An 18,492-nucleotide genomic window follows, 5' to 3' on the forward strand; every position below is an offset into this window, starting at 1 on the left:
TGTCTTTATTTAGGCTGGATAGCATATGATCTGAACCTCGGTTACTAATTCTCATAGGGAAAAACCATACAGAGTTGTCGGCCAATCCTGGATTAGTTGGCTGGCTCTGGTTGGATGAAAAACCTATTCGAATTCGAACATTGAGTCTTGACTGAAGCAACTCATCTCGCGTAGAGTGTCAGTGAGAGGGAAGCCCGTGTTGACCGTTCCTTGGGCTGATTTAATTCTCTTTGTCCTCGGCAGCCTTGGCAGCCAAGTAAGCCTCATAATGCTCCAAAAAACCGAAAAGCTTAGGTTGTTCGCAATCCTCACCCTCACCCTCGTCCTCGTCCATATCCTCATCCTCGTCCTCATCCTCGTCCTCGTCCTCATCCTCATCCTCACCCTCACCCTCACCCTCACCCTCTTTTCCTTCCTCCTCGTCGGGGGGATAGTTCCTCTCAGTCGGTCCAGGCGGGGGTTTATTCTCGCAACCCTTGCACACCATACCACCACACTCAAATTTCTTGTCAAACTTTATCCAATTAGGACAACCTTTATGCGTTGGGGGTTTGTTTTCGTCCTTGGCCTTTTTTAGGACATCTTTGCAATGGAACATCACATCACGTTCGCACCATCCCTCGCATCGAACACACTGCCGCAGGCAAATGTGAGTTGTGCACATTTTCGAGGAAGGAGCGAATGGCGTGCTCCTCAGTTGTTTTGATTTTTGCAGATTTTGAAGATCGTAGTCGAGAAGTATTTGCAAATGATCGCGTGAGCAGTTGATGAGTATCGCGATGGGGGAAACAGAAGGAGGGAGCCCTACCGCGCAACAGTCGGGGTTTATATAGCTTTGCGAGGGAGGCGGCGTAATCTCTGTTCTGGTCTTATTCGCGTTGGACTTCCAAAGAGTTATGAATCTAGGCATGTGTTCGGCTTGAATCCCAGAGTTGATCCTGGGTAGAATAGTTGCCATGGAAAGCGTGTGAATACGTCTCCAGTGCAATGAAAGGCACAACAAGGAGTTGTTTGCGGAGATGTGAAACCAGATGAGCAAAGGCGGCAGTCAATACCGTTTCGAGTTGTCAAGTACGTGAGGTGTTCACGGGCTGCATGAATGGGCGTGGAGAGGGAACAAACACTGTTATTAGGTATGTACAAGGAACAAAACTGCAACGACAACGACGACTGAACAAAAGCGTCACAACCGAGGCCACTCGTAAACCGAGGTGCACAAATGAATCCATCAGCACACCGCGTGACTCTTGCCAGTCTTGCCCTGGAGCGAGTGACTTTCATTCTAAGCGCCATTAGCATCAACATTCAACGTCTGCCCAAGCACGCAACATACCTTGAAAACGGCCTTGGCCGCACCCATTGGATCCCTGATCTTCCCCGAGCCACTAGTATGCTGTCCTATGTGCTGCTTCAGCCTCATGATGAACTGCTCGCTGTCCTTCTCCAGAAGCTGACTGCACAGCTTGATATCCTTGATCAGCAACTCGCACCTGCTCCTTGAGAAATCCTCCCTCACAACGATTCTCATCATCTTCATTTGCCCCGTCTCGGGGGCCATTGTGTACGCCGGGATGACCCAGCCCCTGGAGCGCAGGTAGTGCGCCAATGCGAACTCATCAAACTCCTTTTCCTCCGTCTCCCCCTCCTCTTTGCCGGCGAAGCGGAAGGCCACGAGCGGCAAGGCCTTGCCGTGTCCTTCAGACATGATGACGAATCCAAGCTTGCGGAGCTCGTCGGTGAGGTAGTCTGCCGTCTTGGTGAGGTTACACATGATGTGACGGTAGCCGGCTTTGCCGAGTCGGATGAGTTGATAGTATTGCCCAATGACTTGAGACGCGCCCTTGGAGAAGTTGAGCGTGAAGGAAGTTTGCTCGGCGCCGAGGTAGTTGATGTTGAAAATCAGGTCTTTAGGGAGGTATTCGGACGAGCGCCAGACTACCCAGCCCACGCCGGGGTATACGAGACCATACTGGGATTATGGGATACAAGAGTCAGAATTGGTGTTTATGGTAGAAGGGTACTGGGGAGGGAGGAGGGGGAAGAGAAGAGGGGGGGGGGGGGGGCGGGTGTAGCTCACCTTGTGTCCAGATACATTAATAGAAACAACACGTTCAACTCTGAAATCCCATTCGAGATCCGGAACAACAAACGGCGCCACAAACCCGCCGCTCGCGGCATCAACGTGAATCGGCACATCAGACTTCTTCTCCACCAGCAGGTCGCTGATGGCCTTGACGTCCTCATACGCACCGGTATAAGTAGTCCCCAGGATTGCCACAATACCAATGGTATTCTCGTCACAAAGCTCAACCGCCTCCTTGGGGTCAATCACGAACCTGGTCCTCGTACAATTCACGTACTTCTCCTCAATCTCAAAGTAACGCGCCGCCTTTTCCCAGCACACCTGCACGGCAGAGGACATGACGATGTTGGGGTTATCAGCGGGCTTACCTTGCTGCTGACGCTGCTGCTTCCAGCGACGCTTCATGGCCAGCACGGCGAGCATAATGGCCTCACTGGAGCCGACGCTTGATGTGGAGATACCAATGTCCTTGGGCGCGTGGAAGAGGTTAGCAATCATGTTAGCGCAGCGGTGGTGGATTTCTGCCGTCTGCGGGTATTCTTCGAAGTCGATGAAGTTCTTGGACATGGCTTCTAGCATGAGATCTTCTGCTTCTTTTTCCTGCGGAGGAGAGCGGTGGTTGTTAGCCGGCGGGTTTGGTGTTGCGGGCTTGGTGGCTTTACCATGTAAGTTGACACGAAGGAAGCAAGGCTGTCGTAGAAAGTCGAGTTAGTTTCTGTCATGAGTATTGAATGGAATCGTGTAGTTCATTTTTCAATCCTGCAGTTGGGTCGTGTGTGACTTACTTGAGCTTCGGATTATTGTCCAGACTGAGCTCGTCCTTGATCATGCGGTATGCAACCTCTGGCGGCATTGAATCATCAGGTATATCGTCGCATGGCATGTCCTGCGCAGCATAGTGCGATCCGTACACGTTGGTAAAGTCCTCCGGGGGCTCTACGTCCTCGACATGGCGGCGCTTCACTCCTGCTTTCACAGCTGGCATTATGAGGTTGATTCGCGTGGAAGTTCACGGTGAGGCTGGGAGGTGACAATTTTCTCTCAGGAGACTAGCAATTGGCTAGAAAAAGCTTCGTTGTCCTCGGCCGATTTACACCCAAAGAAGAAGCAATTGGGGGAACCAAAGGCTTCATTCATGTCGAGGGATGCGCATCCTCTATATAAAGCTTGTCAAGCTTCAATAGCTATCGGCTGTGTCGGAACTGCCAGCTCAATACTGGCCAGCCCCCAGGGCTCGCATAGTTGGAAACAGGTTCGATTTGATGCGAGATGACGCACTTATTGGTACATATGTGAGCTGATTGCTCGGCGATGTGTGGCGTGGTGCCAGCCATGGAAATAAAGTTTCATCGTGCGGCAATCGCATGACCCCGCGCGGAAGAGCCACAAATCCGATGGAGACAGCGACGGTGCGGTTTGAAGGTTTTATCGAAGCGGTTGTGCTAGTTGGTCAATTGGTCGTGTACTCCGTCGGATGCTCGAGTTTGTGTCAAGCCTGGGTTGGCTGAAGTTGGAGGATGATGGCATGCCAATGCTGCCCCGAATCAGAAAGCGTTAGCTTTACCAGAGCTCGATGGAAGTGTGTACCCGAGTCTTTGACCAAGCCATTAGGTTTCTTGCTGTGCGAATGATGGGCTCTTGTTGGTTATTACTCGAGTTTAGTCGAGGCGTTTGTTTGCAACTGCAACTACCCAGTCGGATACAGTCTTTGATCGCACCAAGCAACACGACTGTATATGTAGGACAAAGGTAAGAATTCATTTGGTATCTCAAATATAGGAAAGTAAAAGTAGGTGGCGAAAGCAAACCCGCCATGGCAAACGACCCACGGCCCCCCCTTCCCGCAACTCCAACGTCACCTCGATCATTCATAACAATATCAGAGTCTAGTTTGTCCCATCAAGCACAAAACAAAAAAGGTGACACAATACCGAAAAGGAATGAAAATTCCATACATGTAGCACTTTTGGTTTCCCACTTGGCGAGAGAGCTCAGTTCTTGGCGTCAGGCTGCGTGACAGGCTGCTGTTGCTGCTGAACCTGTGGCTGAAGCACATGCATGGGATACTGCTCCTGGTGCTGTTGTGGAGGCTGCTGCTGCTGGGCATTCATGGGAGCCTGGTTGCCGCTGTACTGGGAGCAGACGGGCATCGTGGGACCGAAAACCTCGATTGGGCCATCGTGTCGGCGGATGGCAACCATGTTCCTGCACCGGGAGCAATGGTACTGGGTATCTTCGAACCAGCCGGCGAGGCAGGGCAGGCAAGTGAGGCAAATACAGACGATACAGAGGAGGGCACCGACAATTCTGTGCGAGAACGGCGTTAGCACTATTCGGTGGGGCAAGGCTGGTAGATGGAGCGCGCAACATACATTTGCATAGAAGTGCCTTCTCGCTGCACGGTAGTCCTCGTTCGCTGATGACAGAAAGGACAATCAATCCACTCCGGCTGGTTGCCCAGCTGGTGTAAAGGAGTGACGGCCATGTTTGCTGGCTGGGGCGGCTGGTTCGCGGGCGCATTTTTTGCCTGGTTTGCCTGACTGTAGCTTGGAGGCAGAGCGTGCCCGGTATTCGGCTGCTGAACGGGCTGGACGCTGTCGTTTGTGACGGGATGGTAGGCTTGCTGTGGTTGCGCGGGAGCAACATTGGCCTGCTGCTGCTGCTGTTGTGAATCCATCATGTGTCAAGGACGAATTGTGTCTCCGTCGCTCGACCGGTTGAAGTCACGTAAATATTGATGCAGAGGTGAGAGGATTGTTCGATGGAAGATTTTGGGGGGATAGGTTGCTTTTTCAGCTGGTTACACCAGTTGGCCGTGTTCGAAGCGAGAACATTGAAAGGGAAGGAGGCAGCCTTGTGGACCAACGTCAGCTGCCAAAGGGCCGGCTGCCATCGCCAAGCCCAACGCGGCAAGCTCGACATGCCACCATCGTGCCCGATCGGGCTGTTTTTCGTTTCGTCCTTTGTCCTCACTGCAGCGTTGGCCTGCAACGGCGTGGAGCATTCTTGATGGCGGCGCTCGTGGTGCTATCATTTTAGACTTCAATGTTGGCGGCTCAGCAAAATACGGGGCGTATTGTAGGGCTGTGCTGTCAAAAAAGCCCCCATGCACCGTCGACATCTGCAAGCCTGCCTAGCCCGGGCCTGCCTAGCCAGCGAGACTAAGCCTCAAGTGCGCGGCTCCATCAGGAAGGAAGGAAAGGACCGACTTGACATTTGGACGTTGGAGCCTGGATCCCAGCACCGCCGATGTGGGGATTCTTCCATGTCATTATTCAATGTTTGTTTCAACCTTCTTGTACCTTCTTCGATGGTCGCAAAACTTGGCTTTGGCCAGCCCAGCCCAAGACAACTTGCTTTCGGCATATATGTACTTCGCTGGGCCAAGTACTTCACAGCGTTGCTCAATTCACCATGCCCAACGGGCTTGCAAAGCGCGGCCACAATCCTAGCACCGAGGGTCTGTGACAGTGTGACCTGTACTCGGTAGTGCTGATGGGATACGGAATTACTGTGTACCGCCAATTACCGTGCGAGAAGGATGCTTTGCAGACAAGTCAGCGATTCAACGCGCTCGACATACAAAGATATCATGTCACAGAGAGGACTGAGCAAGCGATATAAACGGGTGGGTGGGACAAGATGAAAAAGAGTTACATTCTATGTGAGCACCGGTTGCCATTGTGCCGCCGTGCTCTCGACTGATTTGGATTGTAAACTCGAACATCCATCACCGCGCAGTTTGCAACACAATTGGTACCACGTCCGTCTCCCAAAGCCTCCAGACAGAACCTGTCGAATATTTATTAATAGTGCCTGCCTCTCTCAATTCGAAACATGATTCTTCTCGTCTTGGCCATTTTGACTGTCCTTCACAATACAAAAGCCTAAACCTGTCCAAATATCTCGAAACCTTGGTCTGCAACATGCAAGGCTCCCTGCTGTTCCTTTTACTAGGCGTCCTCAGCGCTGTAAATGCCGTTATATTCAAGGACTGTGGTACGTATCACGCATCGTCTTCAAAGTACATGCATTTCTCGCCATTTAGTATCTAACCGGAATACAATGACAGGAAGCACGGCCAAAAACCTAAACATCAAAATCGGAGGATGCCCCGACGCCGTCTCCGTCTGCCGCTTTCCATCGGGCCAGAATGCCTCTATAGAGGCAGCCTTCACCCCTCGGAGCTCCTTCCAAAAAGCAACAGTAAAGCTGGCTGCCTCGGTAGGTGTAATCGACATTGATTTTCCAATGAAGTTTCCCGAGGCATGCAGCCACTGGGGACTGAAATGCCCGGGGAAAGCTGGGTTGCCGCAGACGTTGAGAGGCGAAGTCTCTGTAGAGAGTTCCTACCCCAAGATCAAAATTGAAGTAACACTGCAGTTGTTTGATGACAAGGGAGAAACGTTAATTTGCAAGTCGTTTCCGGCGGAGATCAAGTGATGGGGACGGGTTTGACGGAATCGCTGTGTGTGGAAATTTTAGCTGTAATGCACACTGCTAATTAATTGGGGATTTTTGGGAGTAGCAGAACTCTGTGCAAGCTGGGGATTTTGGAATCATACTCTATCCCATATTACGGACGATTCGTGATTTGTGGTGGTAATTGTTACTTGTTCGTCTGCCCATCTTTGCTTGTACCCCTTTGAGCCTGTAGTTGGATTCAAAAGTGCGCCCATATCATTCCATTTCAATATAGATAGCGAGGAGGCAATTATATGACTGCATGTTCGTCGTCATCGACCTGAGCATGAACCGTGGCCAAGTCCAAGTATGATATCGACATCCCTCTCTCCAAGAATCTTGTCATGCCTTTTTCCCAGAAACATGGCGATATGAGTACGGAGGTCCTAGTTTCTGTCCTGCTGTAGACTGTCCCATATTTTGGTAAAACCTCCAGCTAAGCAATTACTCGTTGGTAACTATCTTGTTCACACGGCCCAATTTAAAGGGGCTTGTCCAACATCTCTTCCTCCCCCTCGGGCCCAGGCTCGCGAGCCATCACGTCTCAAACGTAGGTTGATCACGAGAACCTGTCGGCATCGGATGAGCCAATCGATGCGCTTCAAATTTCACCAGCTCGCGGGGACAGAGGACGCCCTTTGTCTTCCGTTGGGAAGGGCAGTACAACGACAAACGAATATCATCATACGTATAACCACACGACTCGACTCTGGCTGGTGGACAAGCGAGGAAATTCGCAATGGAAAGAGAAATCGTAACCATGAAGTTGATTCCGCAGTCCACCGACGTCCCCGTAAAGGGCATTTGTAATACATACATACAACACGGGCCCAGATAAAAACCCGTAGGAATGCCTTGGCTGTTGATGGAGTGTTTGTATCAAAGGCAATATGTTGTACGATCTTGGTGGCCCAAACATTCTATCGGAGGAGCACCGAGTCAAGTTGCGCAAGTCGATACTGCATGCAGGTGATTTAATTTTCCGCGTTAGCTCGATCTGCTCATAGTTGACCTTCCCAGTGTAAAATCACAAACGCGGCTTTGGACAAGCTCGGCTTTGTTGTATTAGAATCCAATAGACACCGATTAACTACTCAACAGCAGTGATACAAACAGCTCGGCCGGGCGGCATAAGATGGTCCACCTCTCGATCATATTTGTAATAATAACTCTATTTAGATTATTTATTATATACACAGGTGGTAGTCTATTTCAAGGGCATTCATGATATGCAACTCCATCATATTCTTCCATGTATCATTGACCAAGACCGGCAAGTTTTGCTTGCACTGTAGACGATATATCTCTGCCCGTTGCCCAAAAATAAAAGGACGCAGAATATCCCCCGCAAGGCGGAGCAGGATGAGTCTTAAAAAAGGGTATCTTCCGACGAGGTCATGAAGAATCGTCGACCGATGAGTCCACAATAACTCGCTGTAACCTAGCGAGCGTCCATACCGGCGACAAGACCCAAGATATTACAAGCAAACGGTATGAATTGTGAATTTCAAAAAGACCAAACTTGTCGTCCAGACACAAAAGCCACGCGTCACTCGCCCTCGTTGTTGCGCCCAAAAATCCTCCGCAACGCAACCTCGAGAGCCATGTCCTCAAAGGCCACGTCCTCATGGTAAGGCTTGGTCGTCCACACACTACCCGACCTGTCCACCTCCTCCCACGAGTCCTTCTTCTCCTCGCCCTCGTCCTTATCCTCGTCCTCCTGCGCCCCCTGGATGTCGCTGTTGGCGCCGCGCTCGTCCATGCCGATGCCGTCCACGTACTGCCACTGCGCCATGATGGGCGGCATCACGCTGTACGCCACGAGCTCCCCGTCCTCCACCATGCCCCTGACAATCAGGTCCAACGGGGCGTCGAGGTTCTGGGCCGTCTTGACCAGCAGCTTCGCCGCGCCCGTCTGGCTGACGGCGTACCCGGTCGTGCAGACGATGCCGCCTGCTTTCCGGATCACCCTCTGCCGGCCGAGGACCGTATCGCCAAACTCCTTGCCCGGCGGCACGTACGGGTCGTCGTAAATCAGGCTGATGTTCCTGTTTGCCGCGCTGTCGTGGCAATGCCCGAGGCTGAGGATGTCCCAGTGGTCGCTCTGCCATGGATCGTCTGCCGCCTCGGTCCTGCGGGTGGATTCGCCCGCGTCGTCTCTCCAGCGCGGGTTGTGCAGCCTGGTCGAGTTGATGTTTGTGAGAAATTTGTGAAAGTGCTTGTTCATGTTGAGCATGATGCTGCGGATGTTGACGTCCCAGGTTGCGTCGGATTCGAGGATGATGACGGGCGGGAGGTTATTCCTCAGCACGGTTGACCAAATCTGCAAAGACTATTAATTTGACGTCTTGTAGTATAATTTCCTTGACTTACATTTGCATGCGCCCTCCAGGCTCCCCTCTCGCCTACCTTTACCGAGCTTGGCGATTTGCTCGGCGGCATGCCTGCGTCGCTCATCATGTCGGGTTCTACGGCGGGAACCTCCTTGACCTCTACGCCAGACAGGAAACATTGCAGTGCGAGGGCGTCGAGACGATCATACCGCTTCTTCATGTTGATGAAGTAGATGCCGCTGAAACCCAAGGTGCCGTTCCCGGCGTCCCGTCTCGACGCTCCAGCGAACTGGCCGGAGGGCCGTCGCTGCTCCTCCAAAGCTGACAGGTTGGCCGACGTAGAAGGCCATTGAACCGGAACGGACGATTTCAACAGGGCAAGGCTGAGCAACAAAAGTACGGCTGCGGGAGCAAGCACTCGGAAGAAATGCTCGGGGCTCACTCGCATCTTGACGACGGGCCGGGATGGCACGACAAGCCAGTCTCAGTGCCAAGCGTATGGTTATGCGTATGGATCAGCAGGCCTCACTTCTTTCAGCGAAATCGTATTGCAGCGGCCATTGTCTAGCTTTGCCGCGAGCGGGTGGTTGGAGAATGGGACAGAAACAGCCAGCATTGAAGAATAGAAAGCAAATTTGCCATGGGCCAGCCCAACCCAGTCTCTTAAAAGCCACGCTTCATGCGCACCGGGCAAAGCGCGATTCAGAACGGCATTTGGCATAATGCCGCGATTAATTCCGCGGAAGCGAAGCATCGATAGCCTCAGGGTCGAGCAATGCGGGTCTTGGGATGGGCAAGGCTCTGGCCAAAGGGCGCGTCGTATGATAGCGAAACGCCAGGGGGGGAAGGATTCAGAGGATACGTGAAGGATTGCCGATATCCCATATTGCTGCGCCCTTGGGGAATGCAACACGCAGTCGACTCGTATTGACGCGCACATATAACGCCGAATACGGGTCTATTCCATCCGTATTAATTCCTGTATTATGCCCGACCCAACCCTGAGACGAAAGCAGCTCCACACACAAGCCTATCTGTCTGGCAAAACTTGGCCTCTTGTCGCCAACTCTTACTCAACGTGGTAGACTGCGACGATTGTACGAGGCACCGAGTCAGGGAGGGTTGGATACACGGGCCATGTAAGTGGGAGAGAGAGACACGCGCCTTCTATGACTCGCGTGTAGGGCAAGAGAAGCACAACTTTATTTTTTAATATAAGACATCCTATCAATTCAAGTTATGATTGAGTGTCACCTAGTCTGTTACGGTGCTCTGACTTGGCTACTCACTTTCTTGTTAGGTCATCCATGCTTAATAAACGTACAAGGGTCGGGGTGTCTGAATTTGCTGCAAAGTCCGTATTGATTGATTGTGAGCAGTCACTCAGTTCACGACAGGCTAATCTGATTACGTTATCCGAGTACATGCCAAGGGTTTTATGTGCCGGGGTCTTGACTCGACGCGTAGACGAGCAAATGTGTGGAGTTGTACGCAGTGATATTGACAGTCGATTCCGGACGCTGGTGGAGGCTGTAGATGAAATGATATTAGCTCGTTATAAATGGTGAGTTAACGGAACATTGAATGGAATAGGGCACCAGAGGAATAACAAGGCTCCCATCCACTGTCCATTGGCTACACAACGTCGACGTAGCGTGTTCCTTACTAACTCGCAAACATGCAGTCCAAGCCGGCTGAGATTCTTGCTCACGTAGACCTTGCGAAACTGAATCATCTTGTCTTGATAGAAACAATCAACGTGTCCAGTTTGAGAGTCGTCATTCCATGGGCATCGTCACTGACGTCGTTATATCAGGCCACTGACTCGCCAACGGCTAGCGGAAGCCTAATCGAGCTCTCAAGCTCATGCGCCGAACACTACACGAGTAGCTGAATCCCTGGCACGTCTTGAAAACGACAGTCGTTCGAATCTTGGGCAGGCCGATAAAAGACAAGACGATACTCTCACGTCTGACGACTGGAACAAACACTGGACCGATTTGGAAGGTGGCAGGCCAGCAATTTGGCAAGTGCAGTGCGACTGTTGCTCAAAAGCCAAATGCCACCCCGCAAATTGGGAAAGCGCGGGTGTGGCGTGGCGCCAAAGGGGAAGTCGGCACTGAGTTGGGGAAGCGACATGGAAGCACAGACCGAATGCAGGCCCTCTGTCGAGATGCCAACATGCGTGTTGGTCGTGCAACGAGAAGACGACGTGAGACATGACATGGATCCCAACGTGGACATGCAGTGTTACATCACTTGACGTTGTTGCAGGTTTGGGCACGCACGTAAATACAGAACACGGTATATATTCATCTCGTCTCCTAGCCACCGCACCTTCACCTTCATCGCACATGCAGGAACAAGCAATCTCTGAAAACACCACGTCAGCACTCGGCCATGTACCATATTCACACGGAGCAAATAAACACCTACAAGTCTTCATAAAAGTGCCGTGCAGCACGTCCATCAAGCCAATGGAGCCGAAGTTCTTGGCGCCCCGGAGGTGATGGCTCTCGTGGCTCATGACGCCGGACACCTCGCCCAGCTCGTGGAAGTACAGGCCGGCCAGCTCGGCGACGACGCCGAGGAACAGCATGGTCGGGAAGTGCGTGCGCGTCAGGGCGACGGCGCCCATGAAGGCGCCGAAGCCGACCATGAGAAACTCCACCGGGTGGACGTAGAAGGCGCCGAGGCAGACCTTGTCCGTCATGCGGTGGTGCATGGCGTGGACGGGGCGGTAGAAGAGCCGCGTGTGCATCAGGCGGTGGATGTAGTAGAAGAGGACCTCGAAGACGAGTAGCGAGCCGAGCACCTCGAGCACGAAGCCGCGCGCTGTCGGGAAGCCCGTCACGGAGATGCTCCTGCGGTAGTCGGGCGACAGCGCGCGCAGGCACGCGAGGTGCACGACAAACGTGGCCGTCAGGTTCAACACGGCCCAGGGGACGAACCTCCGTATTCCCGGCCGGGAGGCCGCGTGCCCAATGTAACGGTTCAGCGAGTATGCGAGCGCGATGAGACTCTGCACCGCGAAGCTGGCGTACGCCTCCTTGAGTCCGGCAGGGCAGCCGTGCCAAAACGCGACCAGCTTTCCGATCATGCTCGGCGGACGGGTGTCATTGACGGAAATAGACGGGGCGGGAGGGATGGGCTGGATGCTCGCTCTCACGACAATGGGAGCCTATGTGGCCGCTTTGGTTCGATTTTCCGGCTGTCCAAGGGGGAAGTGCCCAGGTATATACTTGCTTGCGTACTAGTATATACTATATACTATATGCTCCATACTTGCTCTGCATATTGTCCCTTTTTTTTGCCCGCGCTGCCCTTGGATCCCCACTCACGGCATACATACTTAATACTACAGCGCCACTGTACATACTTCTTGGACTCTAGATTGTAGCACTACGTAGGTCCCTTGGCCGGTGCGCACGTCATTCACAGATGCATAGTTGCCTTGGTGCGCCGTCCGTCAAGTGTGACAACCATCTTGACGCAGAAAGATCCGGAAAAAAAAAATCACAAAACCAACGCCCAATTCAGCCCCATCGCACTCCCAAGTTACAATATGGACCGCCTTGCTCCGTGGGTTGGGGCACGCGGGAGCAAGCAGAACATCCGCCCCAAGTTCAGCTTCATACATATCAAGATGGACCAAGATAAGTGTACTACGCGGGCTATGCGAGCATTCCGTTCCCGAAGCGGCTAGCCTCCCGTGGTTCAATGTTCCCCAATGCTCCCAAGTACCGACGCCTGATTCCGAAGCCCGATCCCGGACGCAGTCGACGCCAGATGGCATCCATTCGCCTCCGTCGGGCCCCGACTCCGCGTCTCCTCCCAAAGTTCTCGGCCTGGTCCTGCCGCCTGCGGCCTCTCCGGAATGGGAGACTATTCTATTGTCTCATAACTCTCGTTTGAGGGTGGTGGGCCGGATCGGAGATTGGCCTCTGCATCCCTCCACGTCCCGTTTGGACCCCCGCAGCCCCTTGATTACTGCACAGACAGCCGTCTTGACCGAGGCCTTCCCTCGGGTTGCCTGCCTCGTCTCGTGTGTGTCCCTCCACCTTGGCTCGAGTGCTGCGGGAGACGAATGGCTGTCAACAATTTTTTTTTGTTTACTAGTAGTATCGTTATTTTGTAGAGGCCATGGCTCTATTCTAGGACATCTGCCTAAGTATAATGGTGGTCCGGGTGTCGGCTTTGATGTATGTACATCAGTCATCTGGCTGCTGCAAACAATAGACGTCAACTGGTTTGTCTTTCTGCCCAGATGAACACTTGCTCCTAGCCCGTTTCCGACGGACGCCTTGGCTTTTCTATTCATACGGCCCAACCAATTACAAGACTTCATAGTTATATGTACTTGACATCCAATACATGCTGACAGCTTCCACCTTGACTCGGAGATAGTAAATGTTCACATCAAAATTATCTTTGACTTGAGAGAACTAGCGAGAAATCCCTTACTGCTATCTGTATCTACTATCCTGGCGTCACACGATGATGCATCCGTCTCGATCTAACCATCCGTGCGTGAATAATGACCAACCAATTACAGGACTTCGTAGGTACTTGACATCCAAGACGGATACGGAATAACGGTTGAGCATTATTGGTGATATGGCCCAGTACCCCGTGTTTTTGAACAAAGAACCTAGGTATCCAACCAAATGCTCAACAACTGGCCAACGACACCATCGCTCTTACCAAAATCGACCCAATTTCGCCATCTCAGGGGTCTAGAAAAGTTGCATGGCAGGTTCCAGCTATGCTTGGCCAGCTAGACTACCAGTCTGAGAATGACACAATCTCGGCTAGCTCGGCGTCCTTTTCTCGTCAAGTCATGGGACAAGCCAGGGTATTGGAATTAGGACAGCCCACTTCGAACTGAACAAAGAAGCAGACATGAAAAAAAAAAAACGTACGCTGATGGCCGTACTGCACGCGTCGCCATGGTATACAGATGAGGCTAGGCAACAAATTGCTTCACAGTCAATGGACTTGATGAAGGCAAGGCGCTTCTTGCGAACTTTATCTTCTGCGATGGCGTTCTTCATTGGGTGGGTTTGTTGGAAGTTGTCGCGAAAGCGATGACATTGTGGCAAGGGGGTAATACCATGCTTCACCATCATCAATATGGACGTTTTGTTGTTGGTCTCGGTTTTGCAACACGTGCGCGCTCATCACTCCGATGAGAACCCCGCCGCCTAGGCACCACCAACTTTAGTAGGTACATAGTTGCATACCCTGTACCTGTACTTGAGCTGGAACTTGCCTTCAATGTTCAATGTTGGCCCCAGCACTCAATGCGGCATTCAGCCCAACACGAGTCTGGTATTTTCAAGAACCCCCTAGGACCAGTACACAATGCCAGATCCTGATATCTTTCATTTTAAGTACCACTGTTCACTGCCCTAGCCGATCGATCAAGATTTTGCCCTTAACATTGTTCAACTGGCTCCAGTCTGTAGAGGGGAAAATGAGCAAGAAGATCAACGCGTCGCGGTTCTACTTCGAATACAAGGGGCATCCCATCTCGGACATCCGCGCCTTCCACAACATAATCATCTCGCAACGACCGACAAAGCCTATTGTATATCTGGCGGGCGATTCGTCACTCGACAACAAGTACTGGCTGCCATCCAGCTCCCCTGGCGGCGAGACTCTGCCCACAGAAGTTCCAGAAATATACAAGGCCGCTCTCAAACCGCCCCATCCAAAGCCTGATGTTGCCTTCTGGCTCAACCACTTCCTGGGCAGCCAAGCCACGGCGCTCAATCTCGCCGTCGAAGCCTCTCTGTTGCAGGAGCGAGACAGCGACCTCTTGGCGCATGACAAGTTCATCAGAGATCACATCCGAGCCGAAGACATTCTCATCGTATCGGTAGGCGCCAATGACATCGCCATGAGACCGAACCTGTCCACCATATGCCACATGCTGCTGCTCGCGTGGCTGACGCCGACGTCTCGGATCCAGAGGGGAACAGCCTGGCCTCTTCGCTACTTTGTCAACATGTTCAAGACGCAGGTCGAGAAGTATGTGGCCAAGCTGGTTGAGCAGCACAAGCCTCGGGCCGTAGTCGTTTGCATGATTTACTTCCCGCTCGAGGCACAGGCAGCGAAGCAGAAGAGCTGGGCAGACGTCTCTCTCGGGGCTCTCGGCTACAACCGATGGCCTGGCCGGCTCCAGGCTGCCATCACCAAGATGTACGAGCTCGCGACACAAAAAGTCCAGATCCCCGGGGTTTCTGTGATTCCAGTAGCCTTGTTTGAGGCCCTGGATGGGAAACGTGGCGGAGACTATGTCGAGAGGGTGGAACCGAGTGTGGAGGGAGGCCGGAAGATTGCGTCTCAACTCGCTGCCGTTATCAACCCGTTGCTTGAAACAGTCGAGTAAAGTAAGAAGAGATGTGCACTACGTGCCCCAGTGTAGTCTTGACTATGGCAACATCTCCGAGGGAATGAGAAAATGAGCATGAGAAGCCAAGCGAGCTAGCCGCTGCCTCTGCGCTGCCTTCCTCTATGCCATGTTCACAACCCAGTATGTTTATGTGACATATATGGGCTAAAGTCACATGTGCAGCAAGCCTTGCGTTCTAGAGGTGGCCCGAGTCAGTCTGCGAGAGGAGGCCAATGTGTCTTTTGACTCGTTGCCCTTGAAAGCAAGTCGGAGAACACTCGACACCGCTGTTTGACTGTGGTAGACATCTACCCCAATTTGAAACTAGCTGAACAGCCTGTACATAGTATCATGTTCACATGGCAGAGGGAGGCAAAGATAGAGTTTTTTATGGGCTGATAGTCCTACAGCTGTTATCAATCATCAACCCCGGAACCCTACATGCACCCATCTCCACATCCCCAGACAGGAAGTGCCAGCGACCTCCAAGGCCCCTGCACAAGGTGGAACGCCAGCGCCAGCATGCGTTCATTAACATGAAGAATTTACGAGGCAGCTGTCAATCTTATGTAAATCGATTTCTCTGGGGGTCAGGGCAGGCGCAGTGTGTCAAGGCAGGAAGGTTAGTGCAATGCACACTCGGAGCTCGGAGGCGGCCCCTTTGGGTGTAATTCGCCCTAATATCAAGTCCGTGCGGCCGTTATCACTGCGGTAAGCGATTTGTACTTTACCCAGATAGTAGTAGTGCGATTACTACTAGGTGCTTAAGTAAAGTATGATAAGCCAACATTGAATTCATACAAGTACGTTAATATTAAGATTGTTTCGCTCTGTAGTCAAATAAAATTACAAGCATGATACAAGTATCGTGTGAGCTTAAAATCTAAAACAGTATTAGGCTATACCAGGCCAAGGATAGTAATGAGACTAGAGAAATAAACCGTACGCATCAAATCGTGCTGCGTCAGACGTACCAGCGCAATTGGTGCAGTGCCATGGCCCGCTAGCCAAGGCAATCTCGTGATAGCCTCAGCCACTGTGTTCTTGGAAGCAATAATTTGATGCAGCGAATATCTATGCTTTCCTACTTATTGGTTACTGGCCCCTGTGTGGCGGCGCCTCCAGTCCTCCAGCACTCCAAGAGATGTCTGGTGCAAGTATCAACTGATACATGACCATGGGTGTATAGCAGGAGTTGATGGGAGAGATGTTTGATTGCTAGATGAGCCTAGATCCCTACGTAGGTAGATGTAGTTATAAGAACTGCGCATTTCCCGCGGCTACACCTCTCGAGACCCTGAATGCCAACTCAATACTAAGCGCCAGCTGGCTGTTGCTCGATTCACACAAGCACCAAACCATGGGTATCTGGAAGTCCGTGCCGTCGCTCGACGTGCCAGGGCTCGAGTCTGTCGACATATCGGACAAAGCGATGGAGCGCCGCATCGTCCGAAAACAAGACTTTCGGATTCTGCCGTGGGTGGTTGTCACATATCTCCTAAGTACACCCGTTCCAATACATGCCCGCCCGTCATGTTTTTCTTTCCATGCATGGCTAGAAACTCACCAAGATGCGCAGACTACTTGGACAGAGTCAACTTGGGCAATGCTCGAACCCTCAACAATGACACCCCAGAAGACAACATAGTTGTGCAGCTCAACCTCACGGGTCAGCGGTACAATGTTGCCGTGGCTCTCTTTTTCGTCCCATACGTCCTGATGGAGTTTCCTTCCAATATCCTGTTAAAATACTTCTCCCCCAGCCGCTGGATATCCCGCATCATGGTCAGCTGGGGCGTCATCACCATTTGCACGGCCGCCGTCACAACCTACGGCGGCCTTCTAGCCGTACGCATGGCCTTGGGTCTTGCTGAGGCTGGATTCTTCCCCGGGATGATGATGTACTTGTGTTTCTGGTACAAGCCCGAGGAGCGGGCAACCCGAATGGCCATATTTGCAACCTCGGTTTCAGTTGCAGGCGCCTTTGGGGGTCTGCTCGCCACGGGGATTTCATTTCTCAACAAAAAGGCTGGACTGTCTGGCTGGCAGTGGCTTTTCATCCTCGAAGGAATCCCGGCTGTAATTGTCGGCGTCATGGTGTGGTTCTACCTCCCTGACTATCCCCAGACATCTTCGTGGTTGACACCTGAAGAACGAGCTTTTGCTGTGAAGCGTCTCGGACCGTATGCGCCGTCCATGGGGGACAAGCATTGGGACAGTGACGTTGCAAAGAAAACCCTGATTGATCCTTGGTTTTGGCTGTTCGCCGCACATTACTTTCTCATGACAAACTCCCTGAATGCATTCGGCTATTTTGCCCCGACGATTGTGGCGGCACTTGGCTACAAGGGCTACGAAGCCCAGCTGTTGACGGTGCCGCCAAACGTAGTGGCCATGGTGATTGTTATTGGTACATGTCTTCACAGTGACAAGACTAAAGAGCGGCCGCGACACATTCTTGGCGCCTTGGGGTTCCTGGCGACGGGGTATTTGCTGCTTGCTGTTGTTTCGCAGCGAGGGGTTCGGTATTTTGCAATTTGTATTATTGCTTGCACAAATGCGGCTGTCCTACCTTTTGTTGCGGTGAGTTCATCTTCTGATTCAGGGGGATACGTCAACCTGTGCGTAGAGAAAGCCAATCCTGCGAGACTCTTGAAAACTAACGGCATGGGCTGACTAGTACCGAACGGCGACGGTGCAAGGCTCAACAGCAACTGCGCTTGCGACTGGCGGAATGATTGCCATCGCCAACTGTGGAGGAATATCGTCACCGTTCCTTTTCCCCAGCAGCGACTCACCGATGTACAGCCGGGGCAATTGGACCATTTTCGCATTTCTCATGGCCGCCGCTCTCTTGACCATATATATGTGGTATAAACTGGGAAGTCATGCTGCATATAGGACCGGTGAAAGAGATGATGAAGGCAACATGGAGGTTTTGGATGCCACGCCGTCTAATGCCAACGACCGTATGAACAAGGCCTTTGGAATTTCCAAGTTGAATGACGTGGATAACTAGGTATCGATTTGTACTTGTTTACCCGACTGGACTGATTCGACGGAGAGGATTGGTTTTTCTTTGCTGGACACGAAGCTCCTATCATTACGCGGTCAAATGTCTATTTAACACACTCATTCTGCATCATGGTAGATTCATCAATGAGAAATAGTACGCATCATATCATACTCACGGAGAAAAGACTACTTGTAGCCAA

At 52.0% G+C, this 18,492-nt stretch overlaps 8 protein-coding genes across 8 annotated transcripts; 3 read left to right on the forward strand and 5 right to left on the reverse strand.

The window, feature by feature from the left end:
• Positions 1-220: 220 nt before the first annotated feature.
• MAA_10957 (phosphoinositide 3-kinase) lies at positions 221-958 on the reverse strand (the record flags this gene model as incomplete). Its single annotated transcript, XM_011412902.1, has 1 exon — positions 221-958. One exon carries the CDS (start codon positions 956-958, stop codon positions 221-223), a length of 738 nt encoding a protein of 245 aa, XP_011411204.1.
• Positions 959-1,228: 270 nt separating this feature from the next.
• On the reverse strand, positions 1,229-3,068 carry MAA_03819 (glutamate decarboxylase; the record flags this gene model as incomplete). Its single annotated transcript, XM_007821817.1, has 5 exons — positions 1,229-1,282; positions 1,334-1,969; positions 2,078-2,683; positions 2,746-2,773; positions 2,869-3,068. 5 exons carry the CDS (start codon positions 3,066-3,068, stop codon positions 1,229-1,231), a joined length of 1,524 nt encoding a protein of 507 aa, XP_007820008.1.
• Positions 3,069-4,074: 1,006 nt separating this feature from the next.
• MAA_03818 (LPS-induced tumor necrosis factor alpha factor) lies at positions 4,075-4,760 on the reverse strand (the record flags this gene model as incomplete). Its single annotated transcript, XM_007821816.1, has 2 exons — positions 4,075-4,390; positions 4,456-4,760. The coding sequence occupies 2 exons, from the start codon at positions 4,758-4,760 to the stop codon at positions 4,075-4,077; spliced, it is 621 nt and encodes a 206-aa protein (XP_007820007.1).
• Positions 4,761-6,148: 1,388 nt separating this feature from the next.
• MAA_03817 (MD-2-related lipid-recognition) lies at positions 6,149-6,526 on the forward strand (the record flags this gene model as incomplete). The annotated part of the gene is made up of 1 exon (XM_007821815.2): positions 6,149-6,526. The coding sequence occupies one exon, from the start codon at positions 6,149-6,151 to the stop codon at positions 6,524-6,526; it is 378 nt and encodes a 125-aa protein (XP_007820006.2).
• Positions 6,527-8,096: 1,570 nt separating this feature from the next.
• Positions 8,097-9,328, reverse strand: MAA_03816 (Glycosyl transferase, family 25; the record flags this gene model as incomplete). The annotated part of the gene is made up of 2 exons (XM_007821814.1): positions 8,097-8,870; positions 8,921-9,328. 2 exons carry the CDS (start codon positions 9,326-9,328, stop codon positions 8,097-8,099), a joined length of 1,182 nt encoding a protein of 393 aa, XP_007820005.1.
• Positions 9,329-10,715: 1,387 nt separating this feature from the next.
• MAA_03815 (C-4 methylsterol oxidase) lies at positions 10,716-11,980 on the reverse strand (the record flags this gene model as incomplete). The annotated part of the gene is made up of 2 exons (XM_007821813.2): positions 10,716-10,921; positions 11,317-11,980. The coding sequence occupies 2 exons, from the start codon at positions 11,978-11,980 to the stop codon at positions 10,716-10,718; spliced, it is 870 nt and encodes a 289-aa protein (XP_007820004.2).
• Positions 11,981-14,356: 2,376 nt separating this feature from the next.
• On the forward strand, positions 14,357-15,274 carry MAA_03814 (Esterase, SGNH hydrolase-type, subgroup; the record flags this gene model as incomplete). The annotated part of the gene is made up of 1 exon (XM_007821812.1): positions 14,357-15,274. The coding sequence occupies one exon, from the start codon at positions 14,357-14,359 to the stop codon at positions 15,272-15,274; it is 918 nt and encodes a 305-aa protein (XP_007820003.1).
• Positions 15,275-16,637: 1,363 nt separating this feature from the next.
• Positions 16,638-18,296, forward strand: MAA_03813 (phthalate transporter; the record flags this gene model as incomplete). The annotated part of the gene is made up of 3 exons (XM_007821811.1): positions 16,638-16,753; positions 16,849-17,860; positions 17,958-18,296. The coding sequence occupies 3 exons, from the start codon at positions 16,638-16,640 to the stop codon at positions 18,294-18,296; spliced, it is 1,467 nt and encodes a 488-aa protein (XP_007820002.1).
• Positions 18,297-18,492: the final 196 nt, after the last annotated feature.

Source organism: Metarhizium robertsii (assembly GCF_000187425.2).
Source record: "Metarhizium robertsii ARSEF 23 chromosome Unknown MAA_Scf_3, whole genome shotgun sequence".
NCBI classification, from domain to species: domain Eukaryota; kingdom Fungi; phylum Ascomycota; class Sordariomycetes; order Hypocreales; family Clavicipitaceae; genus Metarhizium; species Metarhizium robertsii.